Source organism: Giraffa tippelskirchi, chromosome 5 (genome assembly GCF_054371585.1).
Source record: "Giraffa tippelskirchi isolate mGirTip1 chromosome 5, T2T-mGirTip1v1.2.pri, whole genome shotgun sequence".
Classification (NCBI taxonomy): Eukaryota; Metazoa; Chordata; class Mammalia; order Artiodactyla; family Giraffidae; genus Giraffa; species Giraffa tippelskirchi.
This window is the reverse complement of record NC_137279.1, coordinates 118,920,637-118,942,260: the sequence shown is the minus strand read 5'-3', so window position 1 is coordinate 118,942,260 and position 21,624 is coordinate 118,920,637. Positions and strand designations below refer to the sequence as shown.

The 21,624-nt window shown below is 33.3% G+C and overlaps 1 protein-coding gene across 6 annotated transcripts in view; it reads right to left on the bottom strand.

Moving 5' to 3' along the window:
• Positions 1 to 21,624, bottom strand: part of COL11A1 (collagen type XI alpha 1 chain) — a 240,313-nt gene that overhangs the window by 8,890 nt on the left and 209,799 nt on the right. For all 6 annotated transcript variants that reach the window (XM_081492915.1, XM_081492916.1, XM_081492919.1 and 3 more), the window contains 10 exons: positions 20,962 to 21,015; positions 12,617 to 12,670; positions 12,373 to 12,480; positions 11,842 to 11,895; positions 4,462 to 4,515; positions 3,377 to 3,484; positions 2,830 to 2,883; positions 2,690 to 2,725; positions 2,542 to 2,595; positions 762 to 1,011 (listed from right to left, as the gene is read on the bottom strand). In XM_081492915.1, coding sequence (XP_081349041.1) covers positions 762 to 1,011; positions 2,542 to 2,595; positions 2,690 to 2,725; positions 2,830 to 2,883; positions 3,377 to 3,484; positions 4,462 to 4,515; positions 11,842 to 11,895; positions 12,373 to 12,480; positions 12,617 to 12,670; positions 20,962 to 21,015 — 826 coding nt within the window. The remainder of the gene's footprint in view (positions 1 to 761; positions 1,012 to 2,541; positions 2,596 to 2,689; positions 2,726 to 2,829; positions 2,884 to 3,376; positions 3,485 to 4,461; positions 4,516 to 11,841; positions 11,896 to 12,372; positions 12,481 to 12,616; positions 12,671 to 20,961; positions 21,016 to 21,624) is intronic.

Sequence of the window (21,624 nt, the reverse complement as noted above, 5' to 3'; positions counted from 1 at the left end):
ATTATCTTGATATTATTACAAACATTATTACAACATTCACAGTTGTTCTTGTTATTCATGGATCAATGAAATAAATTTTTGCCTCAAACTGTCCTATTTTTTAAATACTCTTTCCACCAAATCATTGCTAAACTGATAGGTCACATGATTCAGTTATGTTATTTAAGCTTTAATGTTATATAAGTTAGGACATAGGATATAAATATGTAGTAATGTGCACATATGTATGCACACATCATACCCATTCTATGATAGTAATTACATACCAAAATACATTTGTGTTATCTTGTTGTTGTTAGTTGTTATTTTTTAGTCGCTAAGTCATGTCTGACTCTTTTGCACCCCATGGACTGTTGCTCACTAGGCTTCTCTGTCTTTGAGATTTCCCAGGCAAGAATACTGAAATAGGTTGCCATTTCCTTCTTCAGGGGAGCTTTCTAATCTAGGCTTCGAATCTGCATCTCCTGCATTGGCAGGGGAAGTCACCAGGGAAACCCTTGTTATCTATAACCATCTAAAAATGACCTTGTCATAATTTAATAAAACAGTATTTAACACAACAAAGATTTTCCAAAGTAGATCTAGAATTACAGTGTAAATGGCTTTTTTTTTTTTTGTCTACAGGATTGGAATTAATAATCATTCACTCTCATTTTATTTAGAGTCTATATTAAATATTTAACTAGAATTAATGAGCTGACAATGCATCTCAGTAACTTAGAAGCTCAGTACATTCACTCGGTCATGTATTATTAACATACCATCTGGGAAGTCAGGGTGGCTGAGTTGCAGATCTTTGCAAGTTCGGGCTGGATTGGTCTGTGTCCCCATTGGAAACTTCATATGCTCGATGTCTTGTTTCAAGGAATTGAGGGAACCAAATATTTCCTCCATTCCATCATTGTAATCCAGAATATTATCACCTGCATCTGCTTGCATGCTTTCAGCATGTCTTCTTGTTTTTTTGGGTGACAAGATTGGTAAAGGCTGTATGACTTCACCTGGTGGACCCTGTAAAAAAGATGATGTGCATGTAGCTGCTTCCTAAGGTAAAATATTCTGCAAATATTAATTATCACTGATTATGTTATAAGAGATTACGGTTTGTTTAGCCTTTCAATGGTTTCCCTGTTTTTAAACTTTTCTCTAATTGCTTATATATATTTATTATACATATATATCTTTATGTATAAACTTTGTGAATTCTTTAAAAAGAATCTAATGGAAAATCAGATGACTTCTAGACCTTTTTCTATACAAGTAACATAGCACAGATTTGTGTGGAGATATGTTGTATATGTTACTTTTTTATTTACTAACTAGTCCTCATTTTCATGTCCTATCCCTGCAACTAGACTTTAGTTTCTGAAGATTAAAACAACATTTTTAGGTTCTTGTGTTATATAATGAGATATGTCTATGGTACTTGATAACAATTTATATAATATTTAAAAATACACATTAGCTGGTTCCAAACATTTATAGCTGTATATACAAACAAAGAAGTGCAATCAGACTTGAACTTACATATCTATAAGAGTAGAACTACATCAAATAGTTAATCTGTATTTTTATGGATTGAATTCTATCCCATAAAAATCCATATGTAGAATTTAAAAGCCATAGTAACTCAGAGGAAGACCTTATTTAGAAATGGGGTGGCTGTAGATATAATTATTAAAGTGAACATGAGGGAGTTAGGGTGGTTCTTATTCCAATATGACAGGTATCATTCTAAAATGGGAAAATCTGGCACAGAGACATGCATAGTCAGAAGACCATGTGAAGAGACACAAGAAGACAGCCTTCTACAAACCAAGGAGAGAAGTCTCCAACAGATCTTTCCCCCACACAACACCTCAGAAAGAAACAATGTTTCTGACACTCTGGTCTAGGACTTCTGCCTTCTAAGCTTGTCAGACAAAACATTTCTATCCTTTGAACCATGTAGTTTTTGATTCTTTGTTACTGTCATCGCAGCAAATTAGTACTCATATAGCTTAGAAACAAAGTTTCTAAAAAGAAAGTTCAAAAAGAAAGTCTCAAATTTTGTCACATGGATCTACACAGTAGTTGTGTGAATCCTGGTAACTGTCAGATTTAATAAGTGGTAGCTATTATTATCATTATATGCAGTAGGAAAAAATGCCAAGTATCTGAACTTTACTTTTTATTCCTAGTTAGGTATTAATATATCTTTGTGGCATACAAGCAGTTGCTTTCATGAAAATGTGATATAAAAATATATGATTGTCTTGAAAAATAAAGCAAGATATTATAATATATAGTTAAGGTATCTTTATATTCAAAGAGTGAAGCCAATTTGCAGGCGGACAGTTTATTACCTGAGCTACTAGGGAAGCCCAATTAAAAGACACGTGTTGGCATGCAGACCTAAATAGTTAATTAAGGTAGTTGCTATTTCCTAGAAAATCAGTACTTTGACAGAATGTGTTTTTTCATTCTTATAAATTCAGAGAAGTCACTGGCAGTCTCAAGATGCTAATTGCCAAAATATTACTCTCATTACCATGCACTTACCGGAGGCCCAGGAGGCCCTGGAAGACCACTGTCACCCTTCTGGCCAGCAGGTCCCTATTAGAAAGAATAAGCAACAAGATAAATGGAGACGAAAGCATTTGAGTAGGCATCGCTGAAAAATTTAAATGCCAAAGGGAAAACTACTTACCGTAGAGCCTTTAGTGCCCTTTGGACCTTGAGGACCCTAAAAAATGCAAAAGCAAAAGTAGACATAAAAATCTAGAGAATCTATGTCTCTTTGATTTATTTATAAGTTAACCTTGTAAAATTCTTCTGTCTTGTACTTACTGGTAAGCCTGGAGGACCAGGTGGACCTATGGGACCAGCAGGACCTGGAATTCCCTACAGAGAAGTTTCATCCAAATTAGAGTTTTTCTCAGTGACTCCATTTTTATACTTTACATAATAACACACACCACAAAATTTAGACAGTGCAGAAATACAGAAGAATGGCTTAAAATTTTCCATTGTAAATCTAAGAAATAACTTTTGCAAGATAATCTGTATTTTTTTTCCGTTTTGCTGCAATATCTCTCTATAGACATATCTTTATGGCCCTGTGACCTTGAGAATAATGATTTGTATGTGTTGAGGATTCAATGAACATTTGTGTATTTGACTACTGAAGTATAATTTTATGGTTTCCAATTTTCACAATTTTTATTTATTTACTCTAAAGTTGAATAAATTTTGTTTTGAAAAGATCATTGACTTAAGGAGATTAGACCCTCTAAATCACTTCCTTGGTCATGTTTAAAGGAATGTGTGCAGGTGTGTGGGTGTATTGATTATATGATTGGAAAGGAGTAGGGAAATAAGTTATGTCTTTACTCACTCCATCTCCCTTTGCTCCTGGAGATCCTTGAGTTCCAGGTAGTCCTCTGTCACCCTTTTCACCTTGTTCTCCTGGAGGACCAATGAGGCCAATTAAACCAGGATGTCCCTTTGAAAGGCAAAGAAATTTTAATGATGTATAAATTGCAACCATGTATTAAGTTATAGTCATAAAATAACTACAAATTAAATTTATGAAATATAAGAATAAAAAATACATTAAAAATTTTAACCCTTTCTGAGTGAAATATACGATTAAGAACCTTTTCCTCCTCAACTAATAGGATCATTTTCTGATTGTATTATATGAGACCTTCATTAAGGGTTAGGAATATGCATTATTGAACAAAATGCTTTCTGAAAGTATCACCTTCAGTGCTGCGTTTACTTAGAGGGAATTCTTTTAACTAAAAGGCCAATAATGACCATATTTAATATTGGTAAAATAGACAACAGAAAATTCATTGCTTTAATAAGCATTGGATAATGTATGGCTAAGTCCTTTCTGTCCACCTGAAACTAAAACAACACTGCTAATTGGCTATAACCCAAGACAATGTTTTTGGTGCTTAAAAAAATTAAAAGAAATGATTTCTATTCTTCAGAGATTTTTCAGTACCTAAGAAATATTTACAAACAAAAATAATTCAAAAATAGTAATGTCACTCTAAAAATGTTTTATTTTCTTTAATTATTTGATGTAATAGAGCACACATATTTTTAAAATTACCATCTGAAGGACAGTCTAGTTTAAAATTTTTATTTTCATGTTTAAAAACATGAAAAAATTGGCACTTTGTTATTCTGTTTATTTTCTGAATAGTTATTTTAGTATAACCATATGCTTTCTCCATATGGTTCCTACAAAGGAACACTGACTAATATAACACTGAGTTCTGGTACATTTTTCATCATTGTTTTCTCTTTTCTGAATTCCTCTTGGAAGCTAAGGATTGACAGCATTTTCCTTGGTTAGAATAACAAAGGAATTCCTTGAAATTTTCTTTTGAGTGATTTTAATGTGCATAATTGTAGTCTCTGCAATTAGGATATCAACAGTGTAATAATACATTATTTTACTCTCACCTTTTCACCCTTGGAGCCAGGGTCACCTTTGAGACCGGGTAAGCCAGGAGGTCCCTAAATAATGAGAAATAACAAGCATACATAGAGTATGTGCAAATTAGAGAATCATATTATCCGAAGAAAATAAAAACAGAAAAGTTGGTTTTAATAATATGATAGGGTTCAGGATAAGTAATAATGAGCAGGTTCAAGATAGCTAATAATAATCAGCATTTACTTTTTAGGATTGTAAACAACTTTGTGCATTAAAACTCCATGATTTAATATATAACCATAATAATAAAACAGTATTGGTAAGTTTGTTTAAATAAATATGAAGTTAAGAATAGGACATGATTTAAAGGAAAAGAAGCATTTTTAATTAATTTTGGAAAAGAAGTTTCCAAATTTTACATTCATTTAATCAAGTATTTTAGTGCTAAACTCAAATTCAAAGGTTCTAATATTGCCAGTAAAATTTAAAGGAAAAGCCTTCAATAAAATGTTTGACAGTCAACTGATCATAGTTAGCCATTTTGCCTAACCAAATTCCTAAGAAAGTATTTTTAGCTATAATTCCTAAATTGAATTTCTAATCTAAATAATCTCTAAACAAAAAAAAAATTCATTTTATTCATATTATACCTATATTTTAATTATTTAACCTTTTTTATAATCCAAGGGTAAGGCATTTATCCATTTGAGTTAAATTATATGAAAATTTAAATGAAAATTTAATTTCATTTAAATTAAATGAAAATTACAGAATGATTTTAGCAACTAACTCTTAGTCCTGGCCCCTACTCACAAAATATTCATAATGATGTCTTCTAAACAAATTTTTAGATATAAAAACTAGTGTACTTCAACACAAACTAAGGTTCTTGTTCTGAAATTACAGCAAGTTGCACTATGCAGGCAGATGGTTTACAAGTAGGTGATGGATGAAAAAAAGGCCAGGATAATACTACAACACTTGAGTCACTACTGCTTACAACAAATACCACATCAAGAAACAAAGGCAAAATATAAATTTTTCTCTATGAGTTTGAAATATATAGACTGAATTGAACTATTTGAATTATAATTTCAGTAAATATTTTAACATAGCACTTAAAATCAAATTGTTTTAACTTTGATCAAGCTATATGATTAGTCTTCACTGTAGTATCTTTTGCAAGGGTACTATAAGTATTTTTTCCCTCTCTAAACAACTTGAGTTTTCAGTGTGAAAGAGCACAGTAAGTCTTAGTCCATCATCTTTATGAATTCAATGTATTAAGGGCCATGGATCTAATCTAAATAACATGATGCAATATAAAAACTATGGCTTGAGAATCTATAGACTTGGGATAGAATCCAGATTCTCTAATCAGCAGTTTAGCTAACCAAAGAGAACTTCAGTTCTCTCATCTGTAAACCAAGGATTATAATTCCTGTCTCAAGAGGCTACTGTGAAATTGCATAGATAAGCGCTTTCCATTCTTTAGTTTCTCCTCAAACTGAAATCTTGAATATCAGAGAAAGGTAATAAAAATATGAATATAAATTAGTCCTGTGTAACAACATTGTTTTGGACTGTTATCAGAAATATTTAAATTTGTTTTGGTGGTGCAGTGGTAAAGAACCCGTTTCCCAATGCAGGAGACACAGGAGATGCATGTTCGATCCCTGGGTTGGTAAGATCACCTGGAGAATGGAATGACAAGCTATTCTGGCCTGAAGAATTCCATGGACAGTGGACCCTCTGACTAGAGTCCATGGGGTCGCAAAGAGTTGGACACGACTGAGAGACTAATACACTGCACTACATGAGTGAATTTGAAATTCTGTTAGTATTGATATAAAACTGAATAATTTCCCTATATTATTCTATTGACAATAGATAAAATTATTTTTATAGAAATTACATGCAATTTTAAATGTAAATGTGCCTAATAATCTTCTTATAAAGAAAAAATTATTAATCCTCAGATGTAGATTTGTTATCAATTGAGTTTAGATTCTCTTTTGTGTAACTAATAAATAATCATGCTACTTTGTTGAAATAATTATCAAATTCATTTTCAGGAATATTCTAAGGCTAGATTCTAACACTGGACTTTCATCTCATTTGCTAATACTATATCAGAGTAGATGATCTCAAAGTGTGATCCTCAGACTAGCAGCATTATCCTCACTTATGAACGCATTTTGCGTGCGTGCATACTCAGTCGTATCAGACTCTGTGATGCCAGAAACTGTGGCCTAAGGCTTCTCAGTCCATGGGATTCTCCAGGTAGGAATACTGAAAGCGGGTTGCCATGCCCTCTTCCAGGGGATTTTCCCAACCCAAGGATCAAACCTGCATTGCAGACAGATTCTTGACCACTGAACCATTGGGGAAGCCCTTTGTGAACATATTAGAGAAGAAAATTCTGAGGCTTGTCTAGACTAACTGAATCTGAAATTCTGGAGTTAGAGACTAGCAATCTGTTTCATAGGTTCATTATTCATTAAAGTTTGAGAAAAATGATTCTGTGGCATTAGGTCCCAACTCTATTAAACCAATACGAAAATCAGAATAGCATAAAGAATGTCATTCATGTTAAAATAAAAGCATTACTTATTTAGTCCTACTAGTTCAATAATTTTAAGATTAAGCAAGTATATTTGCATCAACTTTTTTCTGATCTCATCAGAAAGGCCTGGTAAATTATTGGTTGGGAAATTAATGTTGCCTAATAGCACAATTTTAAAGGAATAATATAAATGAGTAATTAAAATAATTAAATAATTCCTTGAGGTCATGTGACCATCAGGATAGATGCCAAACATTCTATATGTTAGCACAAGGTGACATAAAAAAGCATGAAAAAATAGTTCTAAAAAATATGTAATTTCATAAAAGAACCATATACCTGAACCAGTAGCCTGAACCCATTTAAAATATTGATTAAAATTGACATATGTCAGTAAAAAGTAAATATATTCTTTAGATTGAAATACAAAAGCTATTTAAAGAGGCCAAATTTTTTTCTTTCTTCTTATTTTACATTCAAGCTCTCTCTGGTAGGTAATAAACTTCACAGAAATTTTGCTGTAAGTGGGAGAACTAATAGGGATGTCACTTGATGAGCACTGATATTCCAGTCACTGCTTCATTCAGCATCTCAGGTCTACCACTCATTAGTCAGGTATTCCTGACTCTGTTCCTTCTTATCTCAGAGCTTTATTTATAAATGTATTCTAATAATAACTGTGTTAGAGAATTGTGATAGAGAAAGAAAAAACAGGCCTATGAAAGCACTACATATAGTGAAGTATATGGAAATATGAATTATTGTTATTTGTTTCTGATATGGTCTAGACGGTTATCAATCAGTTTTCTCATGACATTCTAATAGCAAAAGCTATAATGGCAAAAAAAAAAAAAGGAAACACTACATATTCTAAATGCTCAGGGTAATGGGAAACATACTAGAAGTTATTTGTGTTTGTAACGCTTTTAAATCACTTCTATAAATATTTTTCCTGAAAGAGTTATAGGAAATGAATATTAATTCTTTTAAGCTAATAATATCATAAAATTGCAAACTATATCTAAGGAGGCATTTGCCAAGCAAAGTCAGTTTCTTGTTTTCATCAGCTGCAAACAGACATTGGCAAGTTATGATGTGATAGCAGTTATAAAAATCCTCTGAGCCTGGAACATACCAAAATTATCAACTCTGCATATAAAAATGTTATTTCAGGTACACATATTTTCTATTTCCTCTTTAGAATATTGTAAATTGAAAAACCCTATGAAATACATAATTCATAAGTAATAAAGTGAAAAGGAAAACAGGGATGATTCATTCTTAGGTGTCTAGAATACACAATCAAATATTTTCCCCTGCTGTATCATGCTGTACACAATATTTGCTTTAATATGCATCTCAAAATTCTAGTGCATTAAAATTTAAAGAAAATTCAGATCCTACTCTTCATTTAGAAAGTAGTATTGTAAAATAATATTTAATTTGGTGAAAAGCAAATGTTTTGTGATTTAAATCTGCTTAATCATTATGGAATGCCGTACATCTCAAACCTGTTTACAGATAAGTTAAATGTAGCATTTAAAAACTTAAAATATAATTCAGTAACCCATCCTACCATTTATTCAACAATTATGGCTTAAAAAATAATGTTATCAGATATTTTACTTATCAGCATGTAAAAAGAATTAATGTATGATAAGGTAAACTTGTACAAATACTAAGCAATTTTTCAGCTACACTAGAACAAACAGTTCTTAAAATGAAAGATTATGAAACAAAATAAGTGTTTAAAACTAAAATATATGCTAATTATGCCTTAAAAAAGTAAAATAAAAATTAATATAAAATTATTAGATCATGTTTATTTTTACTATGCAGCACAGAGGAGAATATAGCAACAATTACTGTTCTCTAAAGCACTCAAATTTATTCCCATTTGATTTTTTCTATTTTCTGAAAAACACAAAACAAAAACAACACAACAAAAAAGTTCAACTTTAAAACCCTCAAATAAAATTCTTTATACAATCTCATCATTGTCTTTAGCCTTCTTTTAGCTTTCACACATACTGTTTATCTACTTTCAGTTCCATATGATGGTTCTGAATATTTGACTGTATATAAAATTCATGCATATGTAGAAGCTTAATTTTTCCCATGAGAAATATTTAAATTTTGAAGTAATAAGTAAACATTGTACCATATATAAACTCTAGTAGAGCTGATCATATAGAATGGTGAGATACCAGCTATCATTTTATGGATTTTAAAATGTTTGTTCTTTCTTATCTCAGAGCTTTATTTATAAATATATTATAATAATAACTGTGTTAGAGAATTGGGATAATTAAAGAAAAACCAAGCCTATGAAAGAACTACATATAGTGAGGTGTTAGTTACTGTTGAGTCTGACTCTTTGCGACCCCATGGACTGTAACCCACCAGGCTCCTCTGTCCATGGAATTCTCCAGGCAAGAATACTGGAGTGGGTTGCCATTCCCTTCTTCAGGGGATGTTCCCAACACAGGGATCGAACCCAGGTCTCCTGCACTGCAGGCACATTCTTCATCATGTGAGCCACCCGAGAAGCCCACATACAGTGAAGTAGGAACAAAATGTTTGTTTCACTATAGCCCAAAGAATTTCCAATCCAAATATTAATATAAAGTTGTTAAATTGTTACTTATTTAGCAAATGGTCTAAGTTGCTTCAGATTCGTTTTGTTTTTAGGAATAGCTCATTTAATCAATGTAAGAACCCCGTGGATAAAAATATATTAATATCCCCATTTAATTCATTTTAACTTCATAATATCCTATAAGATAGATGCTACTTAAATTCTCATTTTACAGATGAGAAACCTAAAGCTTAAAAAAATTGAATAACTTTCTTAAAACTCATTCAAGTTGAGAGTTGATGACCTTAACCTGTATCATGATATGCTACTTCTCATTCAAATCCAAAATTTCCTACTAGAACATTTATTTGTTAGTTGAACTGAAAAGATCATTAAATTGTTATAAAATGCATCCTGAAGATGATCTCTCCACTCATCCTCATCTCCTGAAGACCAAGTAGCAGTTTCATCAAAATTAGCACAGTCAAACTGTTTGATGGTGTGAAAAAGCTACAACAGATTCACATTCTAAATACTCTCCGATAAAACAAAAAAAAGCAGCCAGAAAAAGGAATGGCACCCATGTTGCTCAGTTCTGTTGCTTTCCATTTTACTGTGGAAAAGGGTGTGAGTTATTTAGCAAACATTCAGAATTAGAAACTTTTCTAAGCTAGAATCAGGTGGTATGTCTGATGGTTTTATTTTTAATATTAGCTGAAGGAAATCTCCAGTTTGATGCTTTTTATTACATCTGGAAAAAGGTCAGAATACTTACTGGAAAATCTGAAATAACCAAAAAAATCTTTGGCAAATTTTAGGGTGGTATTAAGGTGGAGTATTTTTTTCCGAGGCTATGACTCTGTGCACTTAGGAATTTAGCATATCTAAGAAGAGTATTCTCTAAATAGTGATGTAGACATGGAACTGGTGATCCTATTTTGTCAAGTCCCTGTTCCAAAGCCAGTGGAGTCATGTGCAGATTTGATAATCTCCTCAAAATTTGATAACTTTTATCTATTTATTAAAATAAGTGATCTTTAACTTTTCAAAACACGTTAAGAAAATAATCTCCATAACACTAATACCTGGAATGTTAGAGTAAATTTTTGTGATATTTTTACAAAAAGAAATGGCCAAGTTCTCCTGAATGATTAAGATTGTGAATACTAGTTTCAATGCCCTTTTCAGCACGTACATATATCTGAGGTAGTTGATATACTCATGAGAAGAGGCAGTTTTGTAAAATTTCTATAGACAAACCTGACTGTTTAAACTAATATACATTATACTTGAGGGGTTTCCCAGGTGGCTCAGGGGTAAAGAATCCACCTGCCAATGCAGGAGATATGGGTTTGATCCCTGGGTCGAGAAGATACCCTGGAGAAGGAAATGGTAGCCCACTCTAGTATTCTTGCCTGGGAATCCCATGGACAGAGGAGCCTGGCAGGCTGCAATCCATGAGGTTCCAAAGAGTTGAACACAACTGAGCAACTGAGCACTTACACACACATTATACTTGAATAGCGCTAAATGTCTTGCTTCCTGTTTTAATTAATCCCTTTACATATTACTATCTTTGGACAATGAAGTTCAAATATCTCTACCATGAAATAGAATCTGTCACCTAGTAGGCAATAATTTTAAAGGCAGGTCTTGGATTCTCACTTTCTGCCTAAATTTTATAGCAAGGATAGCCTCTACGAACCATATGCTAGTCAACTAAATGCTTTATTGAATTTCTCAAGTGTGTTGTTTGCAACATACAGTTTATGATAGTAACCAAGCTTCTGTGTTGTGATCATTGTACCTCTCTTCACTCACGAGGGTTAACACTTTATCTTTCAGCCCATATGACTCATGAACAGAACAATTTATTTGGTGAAAGAATCACTGTATGCCTGTGCCAATGCTATTCTTTTAAATGAAATGCCAGAAAACTAAGTGTAATTGATGCATTTAGGGGAACCGTCCACTTTTGGAAAAGAACTGGCCGGGCCATTAGTGGCATTTTATTCAGAATGGAATTTTTTTTTTTTTTCATCCAGTGGACATAAGATAGGAAAGATCTTTTTGACCAAGGGCATATTTTCCAAGTAACTTATCAGTTAGAATTATTTTTCTCTTTTTATTTTGGTCTGAGTAATACACTTCCTTGAATACTCTACAATTTATAAACCAATTTACCAGACAAAATTTTAGGGGTTCTAGCTTATAAACAATTTCATTTCTGGAATTCTAACAACAGAAAAATGTGCGACTCACCAAAGGACCAGGTGGCCCATCTTGGCCTGCAGCTCCAGGGAGACCTTGTTCTCCCTGTGGAAAAAGTAACATGACAGGTTTTTTAAATTAACAAAAGCGGACATATTATTTTTCTTTAATTTTGGTAATGCAAAAAAGAAAGAAAGCAAACATCACCTATGAATTCCATCACATGGAGAACATCTACAAACATTGTAAGCAATTTTTGAGTCTTTTTACTTGCTGTTTGTATGTCTACATGTACATACATACACACACACAGATGGATGACTGCGTGTATAAAAGTCTTACATCTTTGAGATCTTAGGGCTTAGCTCTCTATTCTACGTTTATAATTTAGAATTTCATCATGTACTTATTAAATAAATGACATGCTTAAATATTCTCAGGGGCTGTGGCTTTAATTATTACATACTATTTACCATATACAATAGTTTATATAATAATGCTGACATAAATATTTTCATGCATAATTTTTCTTAGAAATAAGACATTATTTTCAAAATGACAACTTTCAGCACAGATGCTCACCACAGGGCCAGGGATGCCCCGAAGACCCTCTGGACCAGGCTTTCCGGCCGGTCCTTGAGGACCAACTGGGCCAGTTTTTCCTGGAGGACCCTCAGCTCCTGCTTCTCCCTGTTAGAAAATAAAATATGTGGATGCATTCATAATGAAGATAGACATTTTCTTATTTTATGAAAAGTACTGAAATAGTTGTTGTCCAATATGCACATGAGGTTTTCAAACATGATACCTATAGTGTATGTTTTACCTTAGCACCTTTTTCACCTTGTCTCCCCTCTGACCCTGCAGCTCCAGGAGGACCCTACAAACACAGAAGTGCACTTAAAATACATATAGCATATAAAAATAGTACAAGTGAAATCTTATTTATAAATACCCCAATTTAATTGGTGAGAGTCTAATAAATTGTGATTTTCTATAACAATTTAGTTTAAGAAACTGAAAAAACTCAAAACTCCTTTGATGTACAAACTTTAGTTAGAATATTAAGCACAAATGAAGCACACATTGAGTAGAATACAGATAATCACATCACAATAATGTAAGGAAACAATAAAGATAAAGATTTTATAGAGATGCTAATGCTTAGTCACTCTCAGTGTGTTAAATACTCAGTTATCATTTATTACGTTGTATAATTAGAAATTAATTGAGGGTTTCAGATTTGACTTCCATCATTATATGTGTTTTAGACTGGGTCCTTTCTTAATCTCAGAAGATCCATATGTTACACATTTTCAAAAGATCATTTTCAAACTGGAATAGTGCAACATTTAAAATCTTGTTGGTCAACAGATACTGATTTTTTATTCTCTGACATTATGTAATTCACATAATTCAGTGGCATAAAAATAGTTTAACTTTTACAAACCTAGTATTAGAGAAAACAGAAAAAAATCTTCACACTCCATATGTCATCCAAAAACTTAACAAGATATACTGTTATTTGCATAACTTTTGTATAGCTGCATGGATTGCTATGGAGAAATGCTAATTATTATATATATTTAAAGATTTTCATAATGCTCCTCCATACACACACACACATGTAGTATTCTACCTTTGTGAGGTATTTATCTACCTATTTCTCTTCAGTTCTTTTTTATTAGCTATGTGACTTTTAACCAATTATTAGTATTTTTGAACTTCATTTCTTTCATCCTTAAATGTTCAGTTCAGTTCAGTTGCTCAGTAGTGTCTGACTCTTTGCAACCCCATGGACTGCAGCAAGCCAGGCTTCCCTGTCCATCACCAACTCCCGGAGCTTACTCAAACTCACGTCCATAGAGTCGGTGATGCCTAAAATATTATTAATAAGAATTCTCTTGTTATAGAATTGTTGTAAAATTTAAATGATGCAGCACATGAAGAAGTATTTTGTGAACTTCCCAGTAGAGCAGTATCAAATACAGGTGTGGAATCTGGTGTTTAAGAACCTAAAGCCTGGAATCAGACTGCCTACATTCAAATCCTGGCTCTGCCATCAACTAGCTTTGTGATCTTTGGCCAGTTACTGTGAGTGATTCAGTTTACTTCTCTGCATAATGTGTATTATAATAGCAGCTATCTCCCAGCATCATCATGAGAATTCAATGAATTGATAAATTTAAAGGGTGTATAACAGTACCTGAGACATAAAAACACTACAAATATTAGTTAGTGCTTTTATTATTACTAAAAAGAGTGGTTATTGTTATTCTATATAAATTCAATTAAAGTATTTTACCAATATTTTTCACCCTGTTGGCAACTTAAGAATCGAGGCAAATAAAAGTGACTTTCAAAATACATTTACAAATATCATTTCAACAGATTATTTATTTCATACTTTTCAGGTTTATAACACCTACAAAATATGAACTCCATCTTTTAAATTTCTTGTTTTAACTACAAAATTGAAAGTCAACTAAAAAGATATTGTATAATATGATCCTGTACTATGTGGTCAGATCTTGAAATTTGACATTCAGATTTCCTTCTTACATTTTCTTGGTCATCAGTGATATACAAAACTTGACATTTCTAAACTTCATAACAAATAGGTAAAAAGGAATCATTTATATTACATAATTTCAATATAATAGTCAAGGTATCAAAGCAAACAAAAATGTTTGAAGCTAGAAATATGCTATAATTCCCACTGTATATAAATTTTGTTCCTACTCATTATATTTAGGCCATTGATATTTTCATTTATGGCATCTCTTAGAAATCTTTCAAATCAACACAGGCAGGGCATTTGGTTTGACAGTACAATCAGTAAGAGTGCTTCTGCCCTCTTGCTGTGGTGGGATAAACAATGTATATATTCCTAACAAATTCATTCTAAGACATAACAAATTTATGACTGGATTATAGAATATTTATTTCATTTCCACTAATTCATTGATATTTATTATTACTTAACAAACATTAAGATTCAACCTGAAAATTTTACACAAGTTCAGACATAAGTACAGGAAGTTTAAAAAGAAAATTAATGATCTCTAGGAAATTGTAGTATGTCCTTTCCCCCAGACTTTCCTGCTTTTCATTTGTTTACTTAATTTTGCTATGAATTGTGTTCAAAATCATCAAGTAAGATTGACGTTGGAGTTTGGGGAGAGTAGAAGAGACAGTATTGATTGGTGGACGTAAGGCGAGGGAGGATGAATTTCTTCCAGTTGCTTTATTAATATTCTACTGGTGAATAAATGCTAGCCTTTCATTTGGTCTTTAAAATCCACATTTAAAATGAGTATAAAGTACTTTATCAAATTCAGAGTTCTGTGAACTCATTTGTCTCTGAGAGGCAATGAATATATCATCAGTAATTACTTTCTCAATATTATCACTGTAGCTTCATCTATTATTAGACATTCCTTGTTCCTTGACCCCAAAATAAGAAATGTATAAATTCTGTAAGCAGTGTCTTGTTTACAATTCAAGAAGAAATTCGTTAACAATAATATAGGCATTGAAACTTAAGTGTATCTTTTGAATTTCATACTATTTATGCAAGAGTACTTCTCCATAGAAGCATAAGCTTCAAATATTTCTTAAAGAGTTGAGCCATATTTTGGTATGCAGATGGTAGCTAAACTTATTGTGATGATTATTTTATAATGTATAAAATATCCAATCACTATGTTGTACAGTGAAACTAATATAATATTGTAAGCCAATTATATATCAATTAAAAATATTGGTATGATGGCTAAAATATTAACTTATTCAAGTGTGAAAGTGTTATTCTCTCAGTCCTGTCTGAATTTGTGACCCCAAGGACTGTAGCCTTTGTCCATGCAATTCTGCAGGCAAGAATACTTGGAGTGGGTTGCCATTTCCTTTTCTAGGGGATCTTCCCCACCCAGGGATGGAATCTGGGTCTCTCACATTGCAGGCAGATTCTTTACCATATGAGCCATCAGGGAAGAACAGTGGGTAAAATAGCCATAATGACTATAATTTGGTGAATAGAAATGAGATTCTATGAATAATGGGCTTTTCTTTATTCTGTGAAGATTTTACCTTACAATAGTGACATAAAGGTATTAACTTCAAGATTGAATCTACACCCATGAACTTTATAATACAGATGATATATAAATATCCCACTTTAGAAAAAGCAAGTCATCAGCAATCTAAAATGTAACAAAAATGTTGCATTTACTGCAAGGGAGAAAAGAAAATTTGAGTTTGAAAATCCTAGAAAATTTAAACACAAGTAAACTACAGCACAGCCACAAATTGTGATTTAATAGAAAGTTTTTCATCCCAAAAGGATTTCTTTCCTCTTTGAATGAATGCCTAATGTCTATCCTGGTGGAAATCCACTTTAAATGACTCTGGTCTGTTCTTTATCTCATTTTTCCCATTTTTCACTTATTCTTTATATATTTTTCTAGATGAAACAGGTTTATTTTTCAGAAAGACAAGTGAAAATGGATAATGTAATTTTTCTAAGAGAATAGATAGTTTTCTTAAAAAAAAAAGAAAGCTAAACAATGCCTATGGACAAATTTTTGTTTTAGTCACTTCTTTCTCAGATATCTGCATAAACAGAGAGGCAAGGACCTAATGCAGTGAATTAGTTGCTGTATTATCATAAAGTAATGAGTGTTCTGATTGGAAAATGTCTCATAAAACATGATACAATAAAATAGGTTCTTGTAAATCAGTAATCACTGCTATGCAAGATTTTTCTTGCTGTAAGAAATATACGTTATATAAGATATACAATGCGCTTCTCTGGTAGCTCAGCTGGTAAAGAATCCGCCTGCAATGCAGGAAACCCCGGTTCAACTCCTGGGTCAGGAAGATCCACTGGAGAAGGGATAGGCTCCCACTCCAGTATTCTTGGGCCTCCCTGGTGGCTCAACTGGTAAAGAATCCACCTGCAATGCGGGAGACCAGGGTTCGATTCCTGGGTTGGGAAGATCCCCTGGAGAAGGGAAAGGCTATCCACTCCAGTATTCTTGCCTGGAGAATCCCTTGGACAGAGGAGCCTGATTGGCTACAGTCCATGGGATCTCAGAGTTGGACATGACTGAGCAACTAACACTTTCACTTCACTTTCAAAATATATGATATAGTCCTTTCCACTATTCACATTTTACAATATTATTCTACAATTTACACAGTCTTCCATACAAGCTGTAAAGAATTAAAACTTTCTTAGATGCCAGAAATGTACTGTGCCTGGAGAAAAAGGGTGAAACTCTAAGAAATTCACAAAGTTTAAAGAGAGAAGACAAAATTAACAAATACAGTACATTGTAAAACACAGGAAGATGAAATAGGTGTACGAGAAAGGTATACTGATCTAGTTTGGCAATAGGAAGGCTTTCCTAAGAACCTAATATCTGATCTTTATCTTAGGGTAGGTCGATATGGAAGGGATGTTTTCTTATAACATTTCATCTTCTGACCATCCACATCCATGCATAAAGGCATATGTTATATATGAGCATACAGAGTTGGTTAAAATTTCCTCTATATTTCTATCAGTTAATAATATCAGTTATTGCTTTAATTTTTTGTCAATTTTCCTTTGGCAAAAATGAGATAAACTCCTTAAAATTCCATTTAGTATATGCATTTTCAAATTATAATGTTTAAATCAGTTTAGTCATCTGTAGATTTTTTTTCAGTATAAGGGTTTTGAACTAGCTCTTGGTTTCAAACATCTATAATGATAACTAGAGCATTAAAATCCAATGGCTTATTGACATAAACTGTAGTCTTCTACTGCCTTAAGAAAATAAATGTTTATTCTCAAGTGCTAAAATGCATGACAGAAGGTACATGTACTACAAATAGCAACTTAATTTTCCTACCTGTTCAATAACTGTTAGAATGATGTTTCTTAATATCACTGCTACTCACAACATTCCGATCAATATTCTATCAGGAAAGTTTATTATCATTTATTTGCAAGATTCCCTCAAGGGAAATAAAATACTTTTCAACACATTTCTGTTCATTGTTATTTCTGCTATGAGATGTTATAGCAAAGTTGTTACTGATCTACTTTTGTGTTGTGTCCAATGTAGGGAAACAAAGGATAAGAGAAATATTAATTTCCACAAATTACATACAAAGCTTACTTAAAATTATACTTTCCAGATGAACTAAAGGGAAATAAATGGTAAGGAAATTTCATATTCAATTAAGTTGTAAGTGTATAGATCAGATATTGTAATTATTGTATAGGAATATTTTTGCTGTTTCCACAAGGGTAATTTTAAATGCTTTTGAACTGTGGTGTTGGAGAGGACTCTTGAGAATCCCTTGGACTGCAAGGAGATCCAACTAGTCCATCCTAAAGGACATCAGTCCTGGGTGTTCATTGGAAGGACTGATGTTGAAGCTGAAACTCCAGTACTTTGGCCACCTGATGCGAAGAGCTCCCTCATTTGAAAAGACCCTGATGCTGGGAAAGATTGAGGGCGGGAGGAGAAGGGGACGACAGAAGATGAGATGGTTGGATGGCATCACCACCTCAATGGACATGAATTTGGGTGGACTCAGGCAGTTGGTGATGGACAGGCAGGCCTGGCGTGCTGCGGTTCATGGGGTTGCAAAGAGTCAAGACACAGCTGAGTGACCGAACTGAACTGAATTTTAAATTGATTCTTGCATCAAAGACAATACTGCCTGCTGGCTGAATGCAAAAGCTAGTGAAGGCAGAATTCTACCCACTCCAGTATTCTGGCCTGGAGAATTCCATGGACTGTATAGTCCATGGGGTCGCAAAGAGTTGGACATGACTGAGCGACTTTCACTTCCCTTATCCCTTCAGGCTCAGGAGTTTGTGTTCCTTCAGTACATAAACAAGGTGACTTCACAGACACACAGCAAAGTTCCCAAGTACTTCCTTTCCACATTTCTCAAACTAGGTCTAAATCCCTGTGGCTTAGCAAATCCATGTTATTGATGTTATATGCAGTCATCTTAAATTTAATTCTCTGTTTTCTGGCAGTAGTTCTCATAGGAAATTCCTTTACAGTTTATGTTACATGATTTTAAATGTATTTACATCAAATAAAGAAATAATACAAATATGTATCCACCTCAAAAGAACCACAGTATTCTATATTTCAAAAATGTAATTAATTATGAAGTTATAAATTCATTGCTAATGAACTTTCATGTCAATTTACAGAACTCAGAAATTAGAAGAAAATGTCTATCTTATCTGTACATTTTAATTAATATGCTTGTTTCATTTATAAATGATGCCGTAATTCAAAACTTGTATTTAACTCCTTAGGAACAGCATTCACTCTTTGAACTCTTGATAAACCCAGACACTAAATGTGATGATTTAAACATACACTTATTAATTTCACTCCAGCATTGAATACTATTTTGACCACTTTATAAATGAGAAAATTGAGACTCACAGAAATTAATTTATTCTAAATTGTATTTCTGGAGAAGGCAATGGCAACCCACTCCAGTACTCTTGTCTGGAAAATTCCATGGACGGAGGAGCCTGGTAGGCTGTAGTCCATGGGGTCGTGGAGAGTCGGACATGACTGAGCAACTTAACTTTCACTTTTCACTTTCATGCATTGGAGAAGGAAATGGCAACTCATTCCAGTGTTCTTGCCTGGGAATCCCAGGGACAGTGGAGCCTGGTGGGCTGCTGTCTATGGGGTCGTACAGAGTCGGACACGACTGAAGCGACTGAGCAGCAGCAGCAGCAAGTTGTATTTCTGGGCTTCCCAGGTGGTGCTAGTGGTAAAGAACTTTCCTGCTAATGCAGGAGGCTTAAGAGATGGGGTTTAATCTCTGGGTCAGGAAGATCCCCTGGAGAAGGTCATGGCAACCCACTCCAATATTCTTGCCTGGAGAATCCCATGGACAGAGGACCCTGGCAGGCTACAGTTTATAGGGTCACAAAGGGTCGAATACAACTAAGTGATTGAGAATGTGTGTAAGAATAATAGCCCAATGGTTGTTTTGAGATATATTTCTTTTCCTATCAAGATTATGCTTTTGGCCTGCTAACAAAAAGAAAACAAGCAAACAAAATAATAATAATGATTATAAGAAAGAAAAGGAGGAAGAGGAGGAGAAAAATTAAAACAGGCACTTGGTCAGTGGGATAAAATTGTATTCAAAGACAATATTTACTACAAACTAAGTTCATTCCTGGCAGAGAAGTGTTTGGTTGACACTTATTGACTCAAATTTATATCCTGAGTGCATGATAAGTCACTTCAGTTGTGTCCGACTTTTTGTGATCCCACAGACTGTAGCCTGCCAGGCTCCTCTGATCCTGAGAGACGGAATTAAAACCTGTTCATACTCTGTGTATAGGAAGATGTATAGTATGAATACCTCCTAATATAAAGCTACCATTAGAAAACAAGTGTGGCCCCAGTTGCTCTGTGCTTTTGATTTACTGAAGAGGAAATGAGACCATGAAACACATTTTAATGTTTACCACATATTTTGTTCATGGATAGGTTAAAAAACAGACTAAAGAAGGTGCAGGAGAACACTGGCTATTGATAGAAGAGCTGCAAGAGGCAGGTCTACAGGATTGTTTTATTATAAAAACAGTATAATAATAGGGAAAAGGCAATAAAGCAAATCTCCTAGGTTCCCTTGTAGCCAATATTTTGAACAAGATTTTTATATTTCACTGTAGTTCTTTTTTAAAATACAGCCAGGCATTTTTTCCTAATCAGAGTAGTTTGACAGTATAAAGCAATCTAACATGCTGATTTCTGAGCTCATACTATTGAAAATGTAATAAGTTTTCTATAATTCTTTCAAGAAGCACTGGACTTCAGACGATACCATGAGCTGAAGTTTAGGGTATCAGCAGAGTCTTTTAAAAAGCCTGTGACATTTTTACAGAGGAGGAGAGCTAAGCACAGAGAAGTGTGAAACTACTTTTCACTGTGACAGATTAAACCTGTCAATTAAAGCGTGTTCTACATTAATAATTATTTTGACAAATTCAGGAAATTATTCTCTAGGACTTATATATTTCAATACCATTATAATGTTGCCTACAGCTTATATATATTATATACATTTATACACAGAGTAGATAAGTAGTAGATATTTCAAATAAAGAATTTAAAAACTTACTCTTTTACCAGGAGGACCTGGTGGGCCAGCCTCACCAGATGGGCCAGGAGGACCCTATAAAATGTGAAAAAATATCTTTTAAGCAATTTTATGGGTATTATTTTATGGCTCCCAGCACTGTTCAAAATCTGGACTGAAACCAACATGCTTTTTTCATTTCTCCACGTCTATTCCCTGGAATATCTCAGCCCTATTTCAGATGCTTAAACTTCCTCCAGATATCTATAATTAGAACTGGTAAATTTATATGGAAAACTTCTTCATATAAATAGAAGAAAAAAAGTGGACCTGAATTCTTGCTATTTAAAACTGTTTTTTAAGTGCTAATTTATATCTGACAAATATCCAATTGATGTACTAATTAATAGAATCACGTGGTTAATAATTCTAATCATATCACATACATCTGTGAACTATGAATTTATATCTCTAACTTTATCTTGTGCAACACTACCCTTTTTTATCCAAAGGAGAAGACAACATGCTGGGATATGACCCACAAGTCTTATTCACACAGAATAAGCCTATATATCTTTGACTGCAAACATCCAGTGGATATGACTGTAGAGACTGTAAAGTTATGTTAAGAGTGCAGTTTGTCTTTCATTCCTAGTTAAGTAAGCACCCTCCTTACTTACTCTTAAAATAACCAGATGTGGCCAA